Genomic DNA, 24,433 nt, shown 5'->3' with positions numbered 1-24,433 from the left:
AAAATTATTGTGCTCCTTGCAACCATGAATCCCAATTGCAACAGGATTGAAATACTCTGCTGGGAATGAAAAGTGCCCTGGGCGCTGGCCTATAAACCCCTACCTTAAACCCCAAAGCGCACCCTCCCAGTTGGTGATCAACCAAAATCACCTTCCCTCATGCTCAGAGGGCATTTCTCACTTTCTTTTACTGTCATCCTACCTGTGTTTGTGAAATACAGGATTTTGCTTATCTACTATACTCTTTCGGAATATATACATACATGTATGTCAGCAAATTATATCATGGAAATTCATATTTTGAGGGCTGTCTGGACCACTGTTTGAGGATCCTTGGCTGACTCTTCTCTGATCTAAGCATTCAAGTGTTCTTGCAGAGCAGGAAAGACTCAGTCTGGCAGGAACGAGGACAGGACTTCCAAAAAGAACAAAGACAACTTGTGACTTGCCGAGTGTGACTCAGGCGCTGGCTCTGTGCTCCCTGAGTCACAGCTGATCCATCACCAACCCCATTAGAGGGTGTCCTGTTGACAGAGGTGGCCACCTTCCTGGCTGCCAGATCGCTGGTACACTGCGAGGAAATTATGTCCTTCTCTACATCTGCTGATTTAGTGCCCTGGCACAGGAAAACCCTTTAGAAAGGAAAATCAGAACTGGGTTGCAATCAAAGCAACAATTATCTGATGAGGACCTATTATTGCACAGCAATTCAGACCTGAGCCCTGCTTTCTGCCATCATGCTGTTCATTAACATGTGATGACTGCTAAAATGGGTGGGAGAGATGGTCAGAGCATCAGGTATTCAGGGGGTGGAGACATCTGTTGGTCCAGAACAATCAACAAAAACTTCATGCATGAGACAGGGGTTAAGCTGAGCCTTGAACTAAGAGTGAGATTCACATAAGGCAGGGAAAGGAAAGGACATTTCCAAAGGGGGAAGAACAAAGTGTCCAAAAGTGCAAAGGCAGAAATGCACATGGCCTGTTGGCATGGATCAAGAATAAACATGAGATATTATCTTGGTAATCTGCATTTTACATCTCAAGTTTGATCAAAGAAGTATATCCTACCCATCTCATTAAAGCAATATGACTCACAAGAGCAGATAGGTACTAGTTAGCTTTTCTCCCAATCTACATTCCATAAAATTGTGTCCTAGAAAATACTTTTATTGGTTATCTCTTTTCCTGTCACTTTCTTTGTGGCTGATACGTAACCCCTTTTCCCACTCCTCTTTGACCTGATCTGCTTCTGGAGTGGGAGATCTTGGCCAATTACAGGATAGGGTGAAATTCAATCGAAAGAATCCATTATTGTCTTACACAACACTGCTAAGACCTGTAAAGGGTAGAAGAAAAGGCTAAGTAGGATCTCTATTTGAAAGAAACTTTAGTAGGAAAGATTAAACATTGGCCCATGGAACTGTTAAATAAAATACTGCCTCATGTTATAGGAAGATGAGCCACAAACAGTATTTAATTTGAAGTTTAGAACTGGCATGGTCTACATAAGCACATGTAAATCATATGTTGATATGACTCATGCCTTACCTCAAGGCTGACCGTTGCCTGGTATGGGCACTGCACAAAAAAATGTACCAGACCTAGGAAGTGAGTTCTCTACTTGCCATGACACATGTGGACAAAGAATGCTGCTTGCCATACGAGCAAACAAAAGATGTTGTGTCCATCAAGCCAGCAGCCACTACGGCTGCCCCCACCAGTGCACCCTGAGGAGATTCAGGATGGAAAGGAACAGAATACTGGCTCTAGGTAGTTAAGGTTCGTATCAAAGGAATGATTTCAATGAGCCCAGACTCTTGCATCTTCCCATTCATAGGAAAGTGCTAAACTCATTAATTTGAGATGCCTGTTTTTCCTTAATTAACAGTTCTCTTTTGATGTTCCCACTACCTGGTTTTTGTTGCAAAACTCCTACAAATCCAGGTCCTCCTTCATCTCTTCGGAGCAGCTCCTCAGACCCATCTGAGAGGCTGCATCCCAGGCTTAAGTCCTCAGTGAGTCCGCCAAATAAAACATAATTCTCAACTTTTAGGTTGTGTGTGTGTTTTTTTTTCAGTTGACACATATGTTTGATGCTACATCTGTCCAGAGTGGGGTATCATGTTGTAATTCTACCTGGATGGGCATATTTTTTTTAATTCATCCATCTAGTGGGGACCTCTTTCTCTCATGAGCTCAAAAGCCTTTTAGAGGTGAATTGGGGTTTCTGATCCTCCCTTTGCATACAAGCAGGCGTGGCTCTTAATAAATGTTTTGTAGATTACTCAATTTTCTCAATATTGGGAATTAATAAACAAGAAGCTGAAGAATAGCTGGAATAGAATTAATTTAGGTCCATTATTTGGAACTTTATCATTGCATAAGCACCACCGTTACACTCTTGTTTCGGCGCACTCAGTGAGAGGAGTGGTCCAGCTTACCTCGTTCTCCTGGGGTCCCTGGCACACCCGCATTTCCTGGGAAGCCTGGGGCACCTGGGGGTCCTTGTTCACCAGGGGTTCCAGGGGAGCCTGGTCTCCCAGGCTCTCCAGGAGGCCCTTGGATGGTCCGAATTGACGTTGACTGGCTGGGAATCTGGTTGAGGATGGCTGTGTACCTGGCCATATGACCTGAGACACGAAGGACAAAGAAGCATTCGATGAATTGTCACACTTAGAAAGGGAGAACTGAAGGTATTATCTGTCAAGGTTCCAAACAATTCTGTTAGACACCCACCAACAGGAAGAAGCACATCCCTCTGAAATAAGTTGATTTCCAACTGAAAACTTTTTGCATTTTACTTCGGATGATATTAACAGCTGGACTGTATTCAAGTCGCATCTCATGTGTTTGGAATTCCACAGCTCACGTCAGCATCTCAGTAAACATCACTGACCAGAAATCATAAATTTTGTCTTCACCCCCAACATTTATCTGACCCCTAAATCCTCACCCAGCTGCCCCTTTTCCCCAGCGATTTCCACCCAAGTAATATGTCTTTCTTCCAACCCACAAAGCCTGTCCCACCCTCTTGCTCAGTAATCCCCAGACAAGTGCTCTGTTTCAACTCATTTCTTCATTGCCAAGGCTTTTTGCAGAAACCTTTACTTGGGTCCCAGCTGCAGAAACTCTGAATAGCTTTATTTTTTAAAAAAATCTGGCGCTCTCTCCCAGAATCCCTTAACTCAGCTGTGCCTGGAAGAATGTATTTTAATAATTAGAAGTATAGATTGAGAAAGTATTTGATACCATAATGCCCCATTTTTCAGCATCATCAGGAGATAACATTTTCCCAAAGAAGTGAACTTTCCAGATGACTGTCATTTATTCCTTTGTAAACATTGAACCCTAAATAAAGAATAGTAACCATTTTTAGAGGGATGATTTCTAAGATATAGTCAATGCGTTCTTAAGCATAGGACCATGACTGTAAGTAGGATTGGCCTCCTGGTGACCCGGGAGCCATTAGTAGGCATGTCCATGAATGTGTGGGTGGGATCAGACATTTCCACATCTGCTTTTTCAGCTTCCTCCTTTGATAAAAGGGCCATCCTTTATTATTGATACTTCTCTAGCTGTCATCACCTCAGCCTCACACAGCTTCCCACATAAACTTTCCTAGCATAATTCAGATCTGGACTAAAAACCAGGTAACTGAGCATGTGAGGAATTCTATGCTAAATGATAATCAAGTTCTGAGGTGAAGCCTAAGGAAGGAAATAAGAAGCCCAGAGAAACGTGAAGGGGTGTGTGGGCAGATGATTGAGGTACCAGAAATAAAGCTTCTGGGTGGGTTGGGTTTTGCTCATAGACTGGCATAAAATCTCTTCTATTTTTTTCCTCTGACAAGGACATTGACAGGCAGGGCCTCCCTATTTTACTGACATGGTTCAGCTCTTGTATAACCCCTGTTGGTTTCTATTTCCTAGAAGTTATTCACAAGAATCTGAGAATTGCTGATGGGAAAAACTGCATTTTGGACTCTCAATTTTTAGGGCATGTTTCAAATAATCACATATTTATATAAGATTTTTATTCTACAGTGGAATAAGATAGCAACTATTGTGAAATCTTCCTTATATTATAGTCAGTGAGTCATGTTAGGATTTAACCCTTAGGTTTCCTTAAAATCATTACCCACCCATTTACAGTGTATACTTGAAATGAGAAACTTACAAAATAATCCAAGGTACAGGTTAGCTTTGGACATATTCTACTTAATGTTGTTTCCCTTTTATAATTAATTGTATCTTCAGAGATCCTATTTTGGCATTAAACTTAAGTAGTTTCATTTAACTGATAAATTCTTTCACAACCACTAGCTTGGGCAATATAATACAAAATGAAATAAAGTTAAAATACACGGAGCGTTACTACTACATCTGAAGATAGTAGCTTTGTATTCAGTTTGCCCTAAGATTTACGTCTTAATGAAAACTCTTCCAAGCCCCTGTAGACCTTCACTCCATGCTTTCTGCAGGATGAGATCTGGGTTTATCTACTGCAGATGGAATTTTGGACCCAGCCAATGGCACCTTCTTGGACACTTACAGGATTCCCAAACTTCCCAGGTTAAAAAAAATATAACCTCAAAGCTGTTAAGGCAGCCGCTTAGGTAATGTTGGCCTTGGAGATGGTGGATGCTACAGAACCAGGGGGCTTGGCAGCAGAGCTAGGCCAGAGCTGTCTGGGTTTGAGAGGAATATTTCATCTCCTTGTGGCCTCAGATCTTTGTGGAACTAAACAAATGACTGGCAGAGAGAAGGGCCCACTCTAGTAACCCTCTGGTTAGATTACTGAGACAAAATATAAAGTCAGTGGGCAGGGGAGAAATGCACAGATGCGTGGGTATGGAAGTGAATGAGCATGAATCAGTAACTGAAATACTGGCCTGTGGGAAAGTTCAAGTTTAAAATGAAGAAATGGGACAGGTGTGATATAAAGTGTGTTCCAGTGTAATTTTTGGCACGGAGCCCAAGTATCATGTCAAATGTTCACATGAAGCCTGTCCCCATGTGTGCATGTATGTTTGTGTGTCCGCATTTTTTCTGGTATAAATCTTAAAGAATAAAGGGAAGGGCCTTGGGCTAACCAAAAGCAATGGGTAAGAAAGAGATATGGATTTAAATCTAGGGGCTTGAAGGTAGCTTCTGATGCCTTAGTTTGGCAGCTTTTAAGTGCTGAGGACTTGAGAAAAAAATCTATCTATCTGGAGAGATGAAGAAGAAATAAAAGATTTGATATGGACTGTCAAGTTAAACCTACATGGGCAAACAGAGAGTTTTTGGACAAACAACAGAGAGGAATTTGGTCTCTGCACTATCGATGCAGAACTCTAGCGTAATATGTAATGATCACTTAGATGGGTTAGTGATGGCCATCTGTAAAGCTTATGTTTCTGCAACAAGACAAAGCTTAGTCTTTACGCTTGTGTGAAAGGCAAATTCCCATCTGGACGTGTAATAAAAAAACATCTGTAACTATAACGCACTTACTTTGGATGAGCTGTTCGCACACCTGATGTGCCACTGCTCTCACCATGGCTTGAGACTGTAGGTCACCCTGGATGAGAAAAAAGCAGACTGCTGACTCTCAGCCACAAACCCAGCCAATGGCAGGACTTCCAGGATGGAAATGGGACTTGACTCATTGTTGCCAACCTGGGCTCTTTGTCTCCTAGCAACAGGTAGGATTGATCACCATGGTGCACACGGAGAAGGTGTAAGCAATCTGGCACTCATGGTACAAGGTTCCTGAGAGCCTTTATGAAATTAAAAAGTTCAAGTGCTTCTGGCCCCAGATTCTAAAAAATTTACTAGTTTTGTAATAAACCCATACGTATTTAATGCCTTATTTATCGCTCTTTACAGTTTGAAAATACAGCAATTTCTCAACCAGTGGCTTACTTAATACTAACAGCAACTCAGAGGAAAGATGTTAAATCCATCTTACAGATGAACAGAGTTAAACATACTGCCCAAGTGTTCACAGAGGTAACTGGATGAGCCCAAGGTCACTGCTGTTTCTACTAGAGCCGACAGCACAATTATATGAGCAGTGGCACAATTTCTCAAAGGATATAGAAGGCCCCTGAAATAAACTGATCTAAGTTTCGCAGCCAGTTCTTTGATTCCACGCTGCCTTTGTCTTCCTTGGTTCCCATATTGGAAATACACAAGCCTCAATCTACCGCTTGGCATTTTGAATAGAGCTTTTACTTTTCTGAAGCCTTTTCACATCCATTATATTATGTCTTCATTAAATCCACTTTGTGAGTTAGATGAGTTTGATTCTCTCCATGTTAGCCTGAAAGAAGTGGCCTAAGGTCATCTAGCTGGATAGTAGCAGATCTGCAACTAGAAGTCAGCACTCCTGATTTCTAGCCCACAGGGTGGTTTTCCCTTGAAAATGTGCTCACAGCCAAGCGAGTTGAGGAGAGGGGGAAGAGGAGTGGTATTAGAGCAATGAGTAATCATGAGAGTAAATGGTTATCCTTTATCAGGCTTATGCAACAAAAGGTATGCAGTCAGCTGCCACTGGTCAACACTCCAGAGGATACTTACTCTTTCTCCTCTTTCTCCCTTTGCTCCAGGGACACCCTGTAAAATTTTAAATTGTCAAGTTACTTGTGACACTGCACTCGGCCAAGCATGACAGTGTATCTTTTCTTATTGTATCAACATTTTTTATTAGCTCTCATAATTCTACAGCAAAAATAGATACACAGCAACAGGGTTAAACAAACAGCAACCTGTAAACTCATCAAGCAGAGACAGCTGTTTTAAACATTTTACTCCTCCAGCCTTTTAATGCACAGACACAATAAGTTTGAATACAAAATTGGGATCATGCAGCAATACTGCTTTGCAACATAGTGTCACTGAATAAGTCATTCACATCGTTTCACACAAAACACCACCCTCTGAATTGTACTTTACTGATGCTGCATAATTGATTTCACAAATCTCTGCTGAAAAGATAAACTTTTAATTTTTGAAAGAATATCTCTCACAGAAAGGAAAAGATCTTCCGACTTAAGAGTTCAAGTAAAAGATGAAATCTGTGAAATCCCACATCCTCACTCTGCTTTCCATCCAGAATAACAGCAAACAATTCTTTCTCCCTGAGTCTCCCTGATGATACGAGCTTGTATTAACACGAACTGTCAGCTGAATCATTATTTTGTTTTGTGGCTTAGCTACTCTTTGATCCATAGGAAACTTTACCATATCTGTAAAAACTTTTACTGATAAAACAATGGCGTTTTTAGTGTTTCTGCAATGAAGTTACATGTATAATGCAAAACATGTGTTTTCAGAATAATTTCATCTTTTTGTTTCAACTCCAAGGCAGCGTAATAGATTTACTGAACAACATTTTATCCTCTCTATCAAAAGGGTAGTGAGTGCCATTTAGAGATGGAATTTGTCACATTGTCAGACTGTTCCCAGTTGTTACTATAATCTCAACAGGTCCCAAATCAAACTCATATCATCTCCAAAATCTCTATTCAGTTAGTCATCCAAATTCAAAATTCTGGGTTCACCCCACGGTGTGCAGGTAAACTGGCTTTCTGGAAAAATGAAAAGCCCTCACTTGTACTGTTTGCTGTTTTCAGAGGTGTAAATGCTTGTACTATGGCTGATTTCAAGTGACAAATGTGCTGTCACTGAAGATGGAGTTTCAAAGGGAAGAGAAGCACAAAATCTACTCTCCCAAGCACGTACAAGCCAGTCCAAGCCCATCACTGGTTATATCTTTTACCCTTCCTTCCCTTGCCTCCTTTTTTTCTTTTTGAATTTTATTTTATTTAATTTTTTATGCAGCAGGTTCTTACTAGTTATCCATTTTATACATATTAGTGTATATACGTCAATCCCAGTCTCCCAATTCATTACACCACCACCGCCCCTGCCACTTTCGCCTCTTGGTGTCCATACGTTTGTTCTCTACATCTGTGTCTCAATTTCTGCCCTGCAAACTGGTTCATCTGTACCATTTTTCTAGGTTCCACATACATGCGTTAACATACGATATTTGTTTTTATCTTTCTGACTTACTTCACTCTGTATGACAGTCTCTAGATCCATCCACAACTCTACAAATGACCCAATTTCGTTCCTTTATATGGCTGAGTAATATTCCATTCTATATATGTACCACACCTTCTTTATCCATTCGTCTCTCGATGGGCATTTAGGTTGCTTCCATGACCTGGCTATTGTAAATAGTGCTGCAATGAACATTGGGGTGTGTGTGTCTTTTTGAATTATGGTTTTCTCTGGGTATATGTCCAGTAGTGGGATTCCTGGGTCATATGGTAGTTCTATTTTTAGTTTTTTAAGGAACCTCCATGCTCTTCTCCATAGTGGCTGTATCAATTTACATTCCCACCAAGAGTGCAAGAGGGTTCCCTTTTCTCCACACCCTCTCCAGCATTTGCTGTTTGTAGATGTTCTGATGATGCCCATTCTAACTGGTGTGAGGTGATACCTCATTGTAGTTTTGATTTGCATTTCTCTAATGATTAGTGATGTTGAGCAGCTTTTCATGTGCTTCTTGGCCATCTGTATGTCTTCTTTGGAGAAATGTCTGTTTAGGTCTTCTGCCCATTTTTGGATTGGTTTGTTTGTTTTTTTTAATATTGAGCTGCACGAGCTGTTTATACATTTTGGAGATTAATCCTTTGCCCATTGATTTGTTTGCAAGTATTTTCTCCCATTTTGAGGGTTGTCTTTTCGTCTTGTTTGTACTTTCCTTTGCTTTGCAAAAGCTTTTAAGTTTCCTTAGGCCCCATTTGTTTATTTTTGTTTTTACTTCCATTACTCTGGGAGGTGGATGAAAAAGATCTTCCTGTGATTTATGTCAAAGAGTGCTCTTCCTATGTTTTCCTCTAAGAGTTTTATAATGTCAGGTCTTACATTTAGGTCTCTAATTCATTTTGAGTTTATTTTTGTGTTAGGGAGTGTTCTAATTTCATTCTTTTCCATGTAGCTGTCCAGTTTTCCCAGCACCACTTATTGAAGAGACTGTCTTTTTCCCATTGTATATCCTTGCCTCCTTTGTCATAGATTAGTTGACCATAGGTGCATGGATTTATCTCTGGGCTTTCTATCCTGTGCCATTGATCTATGTTTCTGTTTCTGTGCCAGTACCATATTGTCTTGATTACTGTAGCTTTGTAGTATAGTCTGAAGTCAGGGAGTCTGATTCCTCCAGCTCCGTTTTTTTTCCCTCAAGACTGTTGTGGCTATTTGGGGTCTTTTGTGTCTCCACACAAATTTTAAGGTTTTTTTGTTCTAGTTCTATAAAAAAAATGCCATTGGTAATTTGATAGGGATTGCATTGAATCTATAGATTGTTTTGGGTAGTATAGTCATTTTCACAATATTGATTCTTCCAATCCAAGAACATGGTATATCTCTCCATCTGTTTGTGTCATCTTTGATTTCTTTCATCAGTGTCTTATAGTTTTCTGCATACAGGTCTTTTGTCTCACTAGTTAGGTTTATTCCTAAGTATTTTAATCTTTTTGTTGCAGTGGTAAATTGGAGTGTTTCCTTAATTTCTCATTCAGATTTTTCATCATTAGTGTATAGGAATGCAAGAGATTTCTGTGCATTCATTTTGTATCCTGCAACTTTACCAAATACATGGATTAGCTCTAGCAGTTTTCTGGTGGCATATTTAGGATTCTTTATGTATAGTATCATGTAATCTGCAAACAGTGACAGTTTTACTTCTTTTCCAATTCGGATTTCTTCTATTTCTTTTTCTTCTCTAATTGCCATGGGTAAGACTTCCAAAAGTATGATGAATAATGGTGGTGATAGTGGACATCCTAGGCTTGTTCCTGATCTTAGAGGAAATGCTTTCAGTTTTTCACCATTGAGAATGATGTTTGCTGTGGGTTTGTCATATATGGCCTTTATTATGTTGAGGAATGTTCCCTCTATGCCTACTTTCTGGAGGGTTTTTATCATAAATGGGTGTTAAATTTTGTCGAAAGCTTTCTCTGCATCTACTGAGATGATCATATGGCTTTTCTCCTTCAATTTGTTAATATGGTGTATCATGTTGATTGATTTGCATATATTGATGAATCTTTGCATTCCTGGGATAAACCCCACTTGATCATAATGTATGATCCTTTTCATGTGCTGTTGGATTCTGTTTGCTAATATTTTGTTGAGAATTTTTGCAGCTATGTTCATCAGTGATATTGGCCTGTAGTTTTCTTTCTTTGTGACATCTTTGTCTGGTTTTGGTATCACAGTGATGGTGACCTCATAGAATGAGTTTGGGAGTGTTCCTCCCTCTGTCATATTTTGGAAGAGTTTGAGAAGGATAGGTGTTACCTCTTCTCTAAATGTTTGATAGATTTCATCTGTGAAGCCATCAGGTCCTGGGCTTTTGTTTGTTGGAAGACTTTTAATCACAGTTTCAATTTTGGTGCTTGTGATTGGTCTGTTCATATTTTCTATTTCTTCCTGGTTCAGTCTCAGAAGGTTGTGCTTTTCTAAGAATTTGTCCATTTCTTTCAGGTCGTTAATTTTATTGGCATATAGTTGCTTATAGTAATCTCTCATGATCCTTTGTATTTCTGCAGTGTCAGTTGTTACTTCTCCTTTTTCATTTCTAATTCTATTGATTTGAGTCTTCTCCCTTTTTTTCTTCATAAGTCTGGCTAATGGTTTATCAATTTTGTTTATCTTCTCAAAGAGCCAGCTTTTAGTTTTATTGATCTTTGCTATCATTTGCTTCATTTTTTAAATTTATTTCTGACATGATCTTTATGATTTCTTTCTGTCTCCTAACTTTGAGGTTTTTTTGTTCTTCTTTCTCTAATTGCTTTAGGTGTAAGGTTAGGTTATTTATTTGAGATGTTTCTTGTTTCTTAAGGTAGGCTTGTATAGCTATAAACTTCCCTCTTAGAACTGCTTTTGCTGCATCCCATAGGTTTTGGGTCGTTGTGTTTTCATTGTGATTTGTTTCTAGGTATTTTTTGATTTCCTCTTTGATTTCTTCAGTGATCTCTTGGTTATTAGGTAGTGTGTTGTTTAGCTTCCATGTGTTTGTATCTCTTACAGATACAAACACATTTTCCTGTAATTGATATCTAGTCTCATAGCGTTGTGGTTGGCAAAGATCCTTGATATGATTTCAATTTTCTTAAAATTACCAAGGCTTGATTTGTCACCCACGATATGATGTATCCTGGAGAATGTTCCATGAGCCCTTGAGAAAAAAGTACATTCTGCTGTTTTTGGAAGGAATGTCCTATAAATATCAGCTAAGTCCATCTTGTTTTATGTATCATTTAACACTTCTGTTTCCTTATTTATTTTCATTTTGGATGATCTGTCCATTGGTGAAAGTGAGGTGTTTAAGTCCCCTACTATTATTGCGTTACTGTCAATTTCCCTTTTTTATGGCTGTTAGCATTTGCCGTATGCATTGAGGGGTTCCTGGGTTGGGTGCATGAATATTTACAATTGTTATATCTTCTTCTTGGATTGATCTCTTGATCATTATGTAGTGTTCTTCTTTGTCTCTTGTAATAGTCTTTATTTTATAGTCTATTTTGTCTGATATAAGAATTGCTACTGCAGCTCTCTTTTGATTTCCGTTTGCATGGAATATCTTTTTCCCTCCTTTCACTTTCAGTCTGTATGTGTCCCTAGGTCAGAAGTGGGTCTCTCGTAGACAGCATATATATGGGTCTTGTTTTTGTATCCATTCAGTGAGTCTGTGTCTTTTGGTTGGAGCATTTAATCCATTCACATTTAAGGTAATTATTGATATGTATGTTCCTATTACCATTTTCTTAATTGTTTTGGGTTTGTCTTTGTAGGTCCTTTTCTTCTCTTGTGTTTCCCACTTAGAGAAGTTCCTTTAGCATTTGTTGTAGAGCTGGTTTGGTGGTGCTGAATTCCCTTAGCTTTCATTTGTCTGTAAAGCTTTTGATTTCTCCATCGAATCTGAATGAGATCCTTGCCGGGTACAGTAATCTTGGTTGCAGGTTCTTCCCTTTCATCACTTTAAATATGTCATGCCACTCCCTTCTGGCTTGTAGAGTTTCTGCTGAGAAATTAGCTGTTAACCTTATGGGAGTTCCCTTGTATGTTATTTGTCGTTTTCCCCTTTCTGCTTTCAATAATTTTTGTCTTTAATTTTTTTTCTTTGTCTTTAATTTTTGTGTATTTGCTTACTATGTGTCTTGGCATGTTTCTCCTTGGGTTTATCCTGCCTAGGACTCTCTGCGCTTCCTGGACTTGGGTGGCTATTTCCTTTCCCACGTTAGGGAAGTTTTCATCTATAATCTCTTCAAATATTTTCTTGGGTCCTTTCTCTCTCTCTCTTCTCCTTCTGGGACCCCTATAATACGAATGTTGGTGCATTTAATGTTGTCCCAGAGGTCTCTTAGGCTGTCTTTTCTTTTCATTCTTTTTTCTTTATTCTGTTCTGCAGCAATGAATTCCACCATTCTGTCTTCCAGGTCACTTATCCGTTCTTCTGCCTCAGTTATTCTGGTATTGATTTCTTCTAGTGCATTTTTCATTTCAGTTATTGTATTGTTCATCTCTGTTTGTTCTTTAATTCTTCTAGGTGTTTGTTAAAAACTTCTTGCATCTTCTCTATCTTTGCTTCCATTCTTTTTCCAAAGTCCTGGATCATCTTCACTATCATTATTCTGAATTGTTTTTCTGGAAGGTTGCCTATCTCCACTTCATTTAGTTGTTTTTCTGGGGTTTTATCTTGTTCCTTCATCTGGTACATAGCCCTCTACCTTTTCATCTTGTCTATCTTTCTGTGAATGTCCATTCCATTGCCTCTTGCATGTCTATTACACACACATACACACACGTACATGCACACTTTTTGCATTGCAATTCCTCTTATATCTATCTCTTCCACTCCACCACCAAGGTGCTACCCTACCCATTTCACACCAGTGCATTTGCAACTTCCTTCTAGCTGGCTTCTCTAACTAAAAACCCTCCCTTCCAGTTCATCCTCTACAAAACCACTAGTCTCATCCTCCTCAGATACTACCAGCATACAACTTAGAAAGCTCAGTGACTGTTGATTGATGGCAGCTCTTTCTTCCTCTATTCAGAAATCATTCAGTGATTCTTAGACATCCATGTGACACAGTCAAAGTCCTCAAATTCAATGTCTCGTTATTTAGCCCCATCTTCCCCACCTCCTGCTCATCAAAATTACAACTTCTCATTCTCACAGACCTGGTCTAGTCAGTGTATAAAAACATTTGAAATGTGAGAAAGGTATTAAGCATATAACTTATAAATTAGGTATCAACAATAGGAATATTCTAATGCAATACTTAGTTCAAGTATCACCTATCTGACACTAAATTTTCATTGTAGTATAGCTACAAGTCATTGCATGGATTTCTCTTCTCTCTGTGCAGATGGTAAGACCTCTAATACTGGGGACCATAACTTATATTACTTTATGTTTCCAAAACCACCTAGCCCATTTTTTGCATAAAAGAGTCACTCGAACATTCAACTAAGTCCAATATTAAATTTAAATATTTATTATATATCTAGGACTGCTGCCTACTTCCTTTGCAAGTATTTGACACAAAGCAAAAACAAAAATCAGCAAACAAGAATAAGTAACTCTTTCACAGTTTTTGTGTGTGTGTGTGGTACGTGGGCCTCTCACTGCTGTGGCCTCTCTCGTCGCGGAGCACAGGCTCCAGACGTGCAGGCCCATTGGCCATGGCTCATGGGCCCAGCCACTCCGCGGCACGTGGGATCCTCCAGGACTGGGGCACGAACCCGCATCCCCTGCATCAGCAGGCGGACTCCCAACCACTGTGCCACCAGGGAAGCCCCACATTTTTAATATATTAAGAAACTGTTTGTAAGTACTAGTAGTTTAATACTCAAGCTGATTTTACCATGTTCCAAGCACTGTCCTCGGTGTATTAACTCATTTAACTCTTATAACAGCCCTATAAAATGAACTCATTTAATCCTTGTAAGATTCCTATGAGATAAATATATTTATTCTTTATAAGAACCCTATGAGATATTACTTCCATTTTACATATAAGGGAAGTGATGTACTGAGAAGACAAATAACTTGCCCAAGGTCATACAATAAGAAAATGGAAAAGCTGGGACCTGAACCCAATCAGCTAAGCTCCAGAATCTGCACTCTCCCCAGAACACACTACTGCTGCCATGAAAGAGAACACTGCTCAACAAATCTGCTAGCCAGAATCATCTTTTTCAGTGAAGATAATATTTTGCCTAATTAAATAATAATTTAAAAAGCAAATATATATCTCCCAAACCTCACAGCAGTCATTCAGAATTAGATTTTTGTTTTGTTTCATTTTGTTTGTTTTTTTCGAGTGACTTATCATTTTGTTTGAGTCGTTTCTTATAATCTATTTTATCTTGAATATTTTTGTTTCTGAACCAATGTGTTCTTTGATATTTCCACTGCTAGCTATCATTTATTAAGTTGTCTTGTCTGAAATGCTTGAAACGTAGAAAAAGAAACTACAGGGACTTCCCTGGCAGTCCAGTGGTTAAGACTCCACGCTTCCACGGCAGGGGATGCAGTTTCGATCCCTGGTTGGGGAACTATGATCCTGCATGCCATGCTGCGCAGCCAAAAAAACAAAAGAAGAAGAAGTAAAAAGAAAAAAAACTACAGTGCAAACCTGAGTGATAAGGTAAATGGACAGCATCAGCTGTGGGCACCTTCTGGTATATAGAGATGGATGTATTTAACTGGGCCTGAAATTCCTCAAACTCAGCCTCACAACGCTTGTTACTAAGTAGCTGCAGGACATAGCTAGGCAGTCTCCAAGAACGATCCATTTAGTGACTATATCTGAATGGCAAGAAATTATTTTTTATTCCAACTTCTCTGACATTTTTTCTTTGATTTTTGCAAAGTAAAACAAAAACAAACTAAAAATTCCTGAGTGAGTTAAGGTTCATAACGCCACCAAAGTATGCTTTGAGGGAAAACACACATTCCCTGTACATGTAGGTGAGAAAAAATGGCACATTTTCCTTTAATTTCAGGAACCTTGAAATGTAAAGAAAAGAAAATACAGTAGCTACATTCACAGATTCACAGAATTTTAGTCCTGAAGGCAAGAAGAATGATCTCATGGTCCAAGCTCCAAATATTAGATGTCTGCTAACCAAAATCAAAACATCCCTCATTCGGCTCTAAATGTCTCCCACATCTGACCCCAATCTGTAAGAATAACCTTCTCATACTCACCTGCACATCAGCCTAACTGGAAGGCAATCATACCTTCATTCTTTCTTTTAACAAACACTTATTAAGTACCCTCTATGATACTGAGCTGGGGTCTAGGAATCAGAACATGAGTATGATAAAATTTCTGCCCTCAAGGAACTCTCCTTTCGTGGAGAGATGGACATCAATAGTTGAAATGAAGTCTCTCAGCCTGAGGACATGAGGGTGGCCTCACACTGGAAGTGCACAGTTTAAGAGAGATAATAGCCAGAAGCTCACCAGGTAGAGAAAGGAGGAGAAAGCAACCCAGACAAATGGAAGAGCATCCCCAAAAGGCAAAAAAAAAAAAGTGTGAAACAGGATGGCATATATTGGGGGAGCTTTAAATAATTTGGGGTGACAACTCCAAGGGATGTTGTCATACCTCCAAGAGAAAGGACGATGCCAGATCAAGTTGGAGGGTAAAGTAAGGGCCCATCGTCAAGGGCTAGGTATACGTGGCTGAATATTTGGGCCCTATCCCCTGGTGACAGGGATCCACTGAGGAGATTCAAGCCAGGAAATGACACAACATTCCTCCTGCAGTTCTTCTGCGAGGGGAGATACCATATTTTAGCTTACGCTTAAGCCTCAGGTAGGAATTATGACTGCAACAGCATTAATGCCCATTCTGTCCTGGGAAGTCAGCAGCTAAAAGCAGGGTTCATGAAAGCAAACATTTTCCTGGCACCGACTATAGGAAACACACTGCTATTTTCAGTGGGGCGGTATGTCTTTCTTGGTCTCTTTCCCTCCCGCCTTCCTAGACAGACATCCATGGGAAATCAATCAAGGCCTTTACACCGTGACACTGAGCCTACTTTACTAGACACGCCAGTCTGGCAGCCAGTAGGCATATGGCTCCTCCCAGCCCAAAACACAGGGAAAAGTCTGGGCTGGACGGTTCAGAGAACAATTGGCTTTTGAGAGAATACCCAGTGCTGTCTCTGATATAAATGCCACCATCATTGGACCTTTTCTGTTGATTTATAACAATAGAAGCTAATATTATTAACGAGTGTTTTATTTCCAGGAAAAAATGTGTTGCTATTTTTCTATGCCCCATATTTAAAGTCTATTCTAGAGCTACAAAAGGCCAGATGGATAAGCAGGGTGGGGTCCTACTTACCTAATGTATTTCATATCTCACTCTACTCCTCCCACACCCCACTGTTCTCTCCCAAGTACTCCTAGAGCCTGTTCTTTCCTATCGCATTCCATCCCTCTGCAGTTAGGGTCAACCTAGCTTGGGTTAAGGGAAACTGCACAAATACATTTGTTTATTGTCTAACCAAGTTAAACCAGTGTTTTGGTTGTTTGTTTCACCTTAAGGTGCCTCAAAGTCTTTGCTCTCCTAAGACTTGTCATGACTTTCTGAGAAACAGATTTAGTATACACTATCTCTGAGACTTCTTTCCCAGAACCCCTTGCTCTCTGAGCCCTGCTGACATATTCTGGAACTCTTGTTTCCTGGAGCACATTTTGGGAAGTGGACTGAAGCCTGGTAGCAGAGATAATAGAAAAAGATGTATGAGGATAAAGCAATCAAATTTTCTTCTGTGACCCATTAGCGATTTGATATGAAAAGAGGAGATCTAAAAGGTTTTGCACCATGATAATGTAGCTATCTTAAATAAGTATATGGCTTTGTAAAATGACAACTAAGGAGAGCTTTGAGTGTGCAAATTAGGATGTGTTTGCTAAAATCTGGAGGCATTTTTTATGTTCATGTCTTATGTGTGTTTGTGTACCTGCATATGTGTCATGTGAATCACAGCCTAGAATAGGACCCTGAGGGCAAAATCAGTTTATTGAAATGGGTTTCAAGAATAAAGAGCGACTATCTGAGTAGCTAGAGGGAGAGAGTTTCTTTCTGAATGAGAACCAATGTTTCTGTTATGCCTTCTTCAGTGTGGTAGGCAGAAAAAGGCCCCTGAAGTGTTCATGCCCTAATCCCCAGAACCTATGAATATATTACTTTATGTGGCAAAAGGACTTTGAAGTGTGATTTAGTTAGGATCTTGAAGTAATGTAGGGAGATGATCTAGGATTATCTGGGTGGCCCAAATGTAATCACATACATCACTCAAAGCAAAGAAACTTTCTGGGCTATGTTTGGGGGAGATATGATTATGGAAAAATGGTCAGAGAGATGTGACACTGCTGACTTCAAAGTGGGCCACAAACCAAGGACGGTGGGAAGTCTTTAGAAGCTAGAGAAGGCAAGGTAACAGATTCTCCCCTAGAACTTCCAGAAAGGAAAAGCTGACACCTTGATTTTAAAACCCAGGGAGACTATATCAGGCTTCTGACCTACAGAACTGTAAGATAATAAATTTTTGTTGTTTTAAGCCCCTGAGATTGTGGTCATTGTTATAGCAGGGAGTAGAAATCTACTTCATTAACTTCTCCTACCCTCACCCTTCAGATTTCACTGTTCCACGAATCCTTAGCACATCTGCAATGTATATACATTGACACTTCTCAATTGCTTTAGTTTATGGATACAGATTTGGTACCTCGCAGATAACATCAGAAGGCTGACTAATAAGTACACCCAGAAGGAACAATTTGCAAGTCGCAGAAGATGCCAAGTGTGCCTCTGGAGGCTGTACTTCAACAACCTTATTTTACAGACGAGGAAACAGGCCCAGATAAGCTCATCTGTTTCTCCCCCATCCTACCCCTACCCCCTCCACTGATCACATTTAAGCACCAACCTAAGAGATTAGAAGCACAAAAATGGGAGGTAATTAGTTCCATTCACTGGGCCTTCATTTACACCACTATTCGCGAATGTGTGAGTGTGTGTTTTAATGGCAAAGTCTGTCTTTCTCACAGAGTTTAGAAAAGAAAAATCTCTTCTCATTTTCACTAATCCTGGACTTTCTCCAGCCTTGTATTTCTCACCCAGGAGACAGGCCTAATTAACAGATAGTATTGTACCCAGTCCCTGTAAAGATGGCATTGAGTTGACTTAGCCAAATACAGAATAACAAACAATGGAAATATATATAAGCAGAAGCTTAGCTGCAGATGATTCCCTGTTGGGACCGTTTGTCTTTAGCCATGATATATGCACAGTCTGATCTTAATCTTTATCCTATAGGAGATTCTCTGTTTTCCTCATGGATTCCCACAGAATCCAGTCCTGAAAAAAACATTTTGACCAAAGAAGATGCTGTAAATTTAAACACATAAATAAACCAGAGGGATAACTGGGCAACCATCCTGACTGGCTTACAGCCACATACTCACAGGTGGTCCGAGGGCGCCTTGGGGTCCCATGCTTCCTGTGATTCCTGGGACTCCAGGGGCTCCGGGAATGCCCTAATAGACAGGAATACGGAGCAAAGGTGAGGACTCACTCATTCTCATCGAAAACAGCTAGCTATCAAGAGAGAGCAGCAAACATGCACAGTTAACCTCACCTCCCCGCCCAACACCAAGTCTTCAGGATTCACTGCTCATTCCTGTTTCCAACTAACATACCACAAAAGTAAGGAAGACAGTTTTGGAAAAGTCTCCACTCTGTCGGTTAGATGTAGTTCTTTCAAATTCATATACACACTACTATATAGAAAATAGATAATCAACAAGGACCTACTGTAGAGCACAGGGAATGCTACTCAATACTCTGTAACGGCCTATATGGGAAAATAATCTAAAGAAGAGGGGATATATGTATACGTATAACTGATTCACTTTGCTGTACACCTGAAACTAACACAACATTGTAAATTAACTATACTCCAATAAAAATTTAAAAAGAAAAAATAATTCAAGTCTTATCTGTGTCTAATAAAAGTAAATCAATGCAGGTGATCTTATGGCAAAGTGGCTCAGAGGTAGAATAATCAAGCCACATGGATACATTATTTTTTAAGGATGTTTTAGGAAGAGCTCTGTACCAAGGGATGAGCTGTTACACTATAGTAAAGATGGCCGCCAAGGTGAAAGGTTTGACAGAAGAAAATCTCACAAAAGAGATGAATTGCTTTAAAGCAGTACTACATCCCAGTAGTTCCTGGAAATACTTACAATTGGCCCTGGTGGTCCCGGAGGGCCAGAGGATCCATCCTTTCCAGGAAAGCCCTGGGGGAAGAAAAACATGGTGTGTCAACTATGCAGTTGCTTTACATGGCCTTCAGAAAAGGTGCACTTAATCCCATTTAATATCTGGGGGCAAGTCCTGTCATTTACTCTGGACTTCCAAGGATTCACTGCTTTTATACCCTTCATGGGAATTGTTCTTGGCAAAGACTTTTGTGTCTGTTGGCTCTATGAAATTGTCCGATGTAAGAATTTTAGGTGTAAGAGATACCACTTACAAACATAAACAGGAACTTGTTTCCAGAAAGTGTTTTTCATTAAACTAAGCATAACAAGTGAGAAGGGAGATCAATTCTGGTCATTAATGACCAGCCAAAAAGACGAATTAGTGTCTTTCTGGACCTAAGGGAGTTGGGGGCAGGGAATCCCTATCACAGGAATCTATATTACAGATTAGGAGTATTACAATATCTGCAACTCTACAGCTCTTCAGGAGCTGCCTGGGGGAAATCTGGGGGGATTTCCTGCTGTAATGATACAGTTTTGACTGCTGAGCAGGTTTACTGAATGTGTGTACATGTTTGCTTCCCATTCCATGATGGAAGAGTTTAAGGCAGAAAGGAAACGATGTTCTTTATAAAAGTATCTTCCTCAATGATTGAATGTGTGTATGTGCATGTTATTTTTATGTGAATGTTAAAAAAAAAATAGAACAGCTGGGGTGACTTACTCTCAAAAGGTTGCAGTTCTTAATTGTGGGTGCTGGTCCTTCCAATGCAGTTAAAAACATGAGAGAGGATCTTCCATCTGAATTTTATAATAGTTTATAAAATTTTGTTCAAGACATTACATTCTACTATATGGAGAAATGGACTTTTCATCTTGGGATTTGTCCCCTACTAGAATAACCCATTCTCATCTCAAGTCAACTCAAACCAACATCTCCTGGCTTCCTTGCTGCCTCTCCCAATTCCCTTTCTGAAATGTGTGCCACTTTTCCAGTGAGCTGTCTTTTCCATTTATCTGGCTCATGAAAATCCTTCTCCTTAGGGGTGCCCATCCACATTCACATTATGTCTCCTTATGTCAAGGTATCAAATAAAAGAGAGTCAAGATGAGGCTGGATGAAAGGAAATGGTGTGAGTTGGGAGAAAAGGTACGAAATGAAAGTTGGCATGAAGAGGGGGTAGGATAGGAAAAGCAATGGTCAGTAAGGCCCTTTCATCATACTCTCAAGCTCAAATACTAGCAAGTCTTTAAACCAGCTAAGGCAGAGGATTCTAGAACCCAGCAATCTTGATGGTTTTCCTTTTCTGCCTGGGCACATTATGAGGTAACATCTCCCAGCCTCCTGTTCCAGCAATTCTGTCAGAGCCATGGGGCTGAGTTCTGGCCTGTGGAAAGGGGCCAATTCCACTTCTGGTTCATAACAATTTCCTATGGGTAATCCTCCACTTTCTTTTCCCCTTCTTTAACAACTTTAGGGCCCACATGTTGAAGATCAAAGTGTCCCAAGACGGAAAGACCTTGAGTCCCTAAGTGACTGTATGGATTATAGACTAGCTCCACCCCACAGCCCCACTCCTCTACCTATTCTGTCGACAGCACTGGCTGTGACCAAACAACAGACTTTTCATTTCATTTCATTTATTTTTTTTAATTGCTTGAAACCACTGAGATTTTAGGGTCTTTGTTATAACAGTTATCCTATACTAATATAAAGGCTAGTGGTTTTTTTCTCTACTACTCCTATTCATTCACTTTAGTTATTCATTCAAAAATATTATTAAGTCAGAAAGCTTCAGTGATAGGCCCTGATACAGATTAAATTACACACACACACACACACACACACACACATACATACATACACACACACACACACATACATCCTTCTTTGGATCTGCTAGCTAAACAACAAAAATTAATACTGACATAGGCTGAAAGAAATTATTTTACATGGAGTTTAAATATAGCATATCCAGGAAGAGGGTGTAAAAAAATCAGAATTTGTAAAAGAAAAACAGAACCTTAGAACTCCTCCAGCCCAACTCCCTCATCTGGTCAGTGAGAAAACTTAGGAGGCCTTACCATTAAAAAAAAATTTTTTTAATCTACTATTATTTTCTAGATGAAGTTCACATACGAAAAAAAGGGACTCTGAGCACATAGTCAATAATTTAAGAAGACATTTTTCAAAGGACATCATTTGCTTCCTGCCTTAAAACTCTTCCAGCACTGGAGGGGAAGCAAACACACACTCGTGTGTAAGGCCACATATGACACACATGGCCCAGCAGTCAAAAGTATAGCATTGCTGCAGGAAGCCCTCCCTGACTCTTTTCCAGGCTGTGTCCAGAGAGAAAAAAAATCTCAAAAACAAGCAAGGGCAATTTTATTCAGAGGGAGGCAAGCCATGTCATACTTTCTGAAAAGAAAACTGTATTATTCCAAGGAAGACCTGCAGGAAATAATACATTGACTCCCCTCTCCCAATCATGTTTACAAAGCAATGATCTGTCAGCGCTCTCCTTCATCGTGGCTCTGGAAGGATGCTCTAGAGAACAGTTTTGAATTCACTTGATTTACAGACACCATGCGTGTATCATCTGGAAGCGAAGAGGATGAAATGTCGTTCTTATATAGGCGCTAAATTGGGCCGAGAGGCTATTGCTTCTGTGCGATCAAATCAAAAGAAGAGACTACATGTTTGTTCACTCTGTGTTCTTCCACCGAAAGCACATCCTCAGAAGCTGAGATTTCTTTTTTTTTTTTTTGAGGGCAGAAATCATGTCTTATTCACCGTTCCTTTCCTAATTCCTCCCTAGCACATGGTTGGCACAAAATAGGTACTAATAAAAAGTTAAATTTGAATAAAATTGAGGCACCTGGAAGAAGTGTTCTGGTTATCATGTATAAAATACATTTATCATTTCTAAAATAAATAAATATGATTTGCAGGTATAATTAGTCCGGAAAAGCATAGGGTGGGCTGAGGGGTGGGGGATGCCAATCTTATCCGTCTTTGCTCTTGAACCCTCCACAAGCCTGGAGGAAAGGGATCGGAAGCTGAAATTTCATTTCAGTGACTATCTGAGAGGTGGTTTCCTAGAAGCAGACTGGGTTGTTGTTCCTTTGATTTATAGCGGGAGTGTTCTTGGGAGAAAGCTTTTAGGTATGAAGGAGGCAGGAGAGTGCAGGCAGAGAGGTTAGGTTAGAATTGGATTTAGCTATGACTGGCTTCAGTCTGACCCCATGGGGAGCTCTGGAGTGTGAGTTACACCTCAGAGTTGACTTACCACAAGGTTTTATATACCCACATCAGTTAGTCATTGACTGGAGCCAAGGTGGCAGTTCCAAGGGTAGTTCTCTGTAGAAGAGGTAACTGAGTTGTTAGCAGTCAAACCCGCAGCAGCCGGGGATGGAGTACACCTGCCAGGTAAAGGGGCTCTGACCGGGGCACCAGTAGCATCCATTCCAGTGCATTTTACTCTAGCTCTTTCGTTCATGGAATGTCATGAACGACTGCACATTTTTACATATAACAGTTCAAGAATAAAGGCGTTCTTAAGGGTACTGTGAGTTTCCTGTTTCTCTCATTACAAATTAAAATTTACTTGCTATACCTGGTTATAATTAAAAGGATGTTAGGCTCAATATTATTTTAGAAACATTAGCAAAGCCCTTTTTCCCCCAAATCTCTTCCTAACCCTAAAAAAGTTCACAATTTCATCACATAGTTTTATTTTATTACTTTTGAATCATGCTTTAAATGTATCTTTGAAAGATTTGTTTTACTTGTAAGCCTCACATTTGTCACATTACTGAAACATATTTGCAGAACTACTATGTGCTGGGCATTTTGCTAGGTTTGGGGTAGACCATGATGAACAAGACAGTTTCTTTTCAAGGAGGTGACGGTTTTGAGAAAAGTCAACAATTGAAAGTAAATGACAATGAGCTATGATGATGCACTAGAAGATTCCATGGGAACATGCAGGAAGGGCACCTAATCCAGGTGTGGGGTTTCACAGGAGAGGTGGAATTTTAAGTCAAGGGATCCAGGATGGTTGGGACACTGCATCACTCTCCCTGCTCAGGTACCACTGCAGCACCCACATTACAGCCCAGCCTCACATGTCAGTCAGCTCTTTATATCAAAGCAATAAACTCGATGAAAAGAAAAACCACGTAAAATGTCTGCATTTTACATGGCAAAATCATCGGCAAATTCTAGCTTTCTGATTCAGCTTCACTTTAATCAAAGCCAGCTGAATGGTTTTCAGCCCTAAACAGCTAGAAATGGGTTTGCACTTCCCCAAACATTTCTAGATCTATAAATTATCCATTTCATATCAGGAAGCCAATCTCAGTACATGTGTGTTTGCGGATTAAGCACCCTCATAAAAAACAGAAAACTTTAATTAAGCAATGAAGAATGTATATTAGGGGATAGAAGATTAAACAATAAGCATAATGTGAGAATTCACTTAAACCGATACGTTTATTTTTTAAAGCGCAGAAAATCAGCCACTTACAAACGGGTGTTTTATAACATGAGTAGCTCCAATCATTTTTCCTTTTTGAGATTCCCACCTCAAAATATTAATACGCACCAACAGCCCACATTAAAAATAATTTTTGCTATAAAAACTTGAAAGGCTTTTTATAATTTTTTTGGAAAACATCTGGCTCTGAGCAACTTATTAAGTTATGGTGGGCTATGATTTGTCAGCAAAAGGAAATCTATCCAAAATGTGTCTTCAAAAATCACTGATGTTGGAATAAATACTAAATTTAACCATGGTTGAAGTTAGCAAAGTGTAATGTTTTACAGACATTTAACTAATTTATTAATTTTCATTTTTCTTTTCCATACACAAGAGCAAACACATATGCTTTTTTCAGGTGGCAAGCACTTTTCGTAGGCTCTTAAAAAGTTTGTAGTTTCAAGGTACTGTCTATGGCATCTAAAGGATGAAACAGATGTGCCCACAAAGTGTGTTGTAACTAAAGTTAGAAGCTAGAATATTTATGTTTATGTAGATAACAGAAATAGCACTCAGAGCTAGTGACTC

The 24,433-nt window shown here is 39.6% G+C and overlaps 1 protein-coding gene across 6 annotated transcripts in view; it reads right to left on the bottom strand.

The window, feature by feature from the left end:
• COL14A1 (collagen type XIV alpha 1 chain) overlaps nucleotides 1-24,433 on the bottom strand; it is a 267,412-nt gene that overhangs the window by 22,847 nt on the left and 220,132 nt on the right. For all 6 annotated transcript variants that reach the window (XM_073794695.1, XM_019932069.3, XM_019932070.3 and 3 more), the window contains 5 exons: nucleotides 19,344-19,397; nucleotides 18,561-18,632; nucleotides 6,566-6,601; nucleotides 5,498-5,564; nucleotides 2,444-2,632 (listed from right to left, as the gene is read on the bottom strand). In XM_073794695.1, coding sequence (XP_073650796.1) covers nucleotides 2,444-2,632; nucleotides 5,498-5,564; nucleotides 6,566-6,601; nucleotides 18,561-18,632; nucleotides 19,344-19,397 — 418 coding nt within the window. The remainder of the gene's footprint in view (nucleotides 1-2,443; nucleotides 2,633-5,497; nucleotides 5,565-6,565; nucleotides 6,602-18,560; nucleotides 18,633-19,343; nucleotides 19,398-24,433) is intronic.

Source organism: Tursiops truncatus, chromosome 17 (genome assembly GCF_011762595.2).
Source record: "Tursiops truncatus isolate mTurTru1 chromosome 17, mTurTru1.mat.Y, whole genome shotgun sequence".
NCBI classification, from domain to species: domain Eukaryota; kingdom Metazoa; phylum Chordata; class Mammalia; order Artiodactyla; family Delphinidae; genus Tursiops; species Tursiops truncatus.
This window is presented reverse-complemented; position numbering and strand designations above follow the sequence as displayed.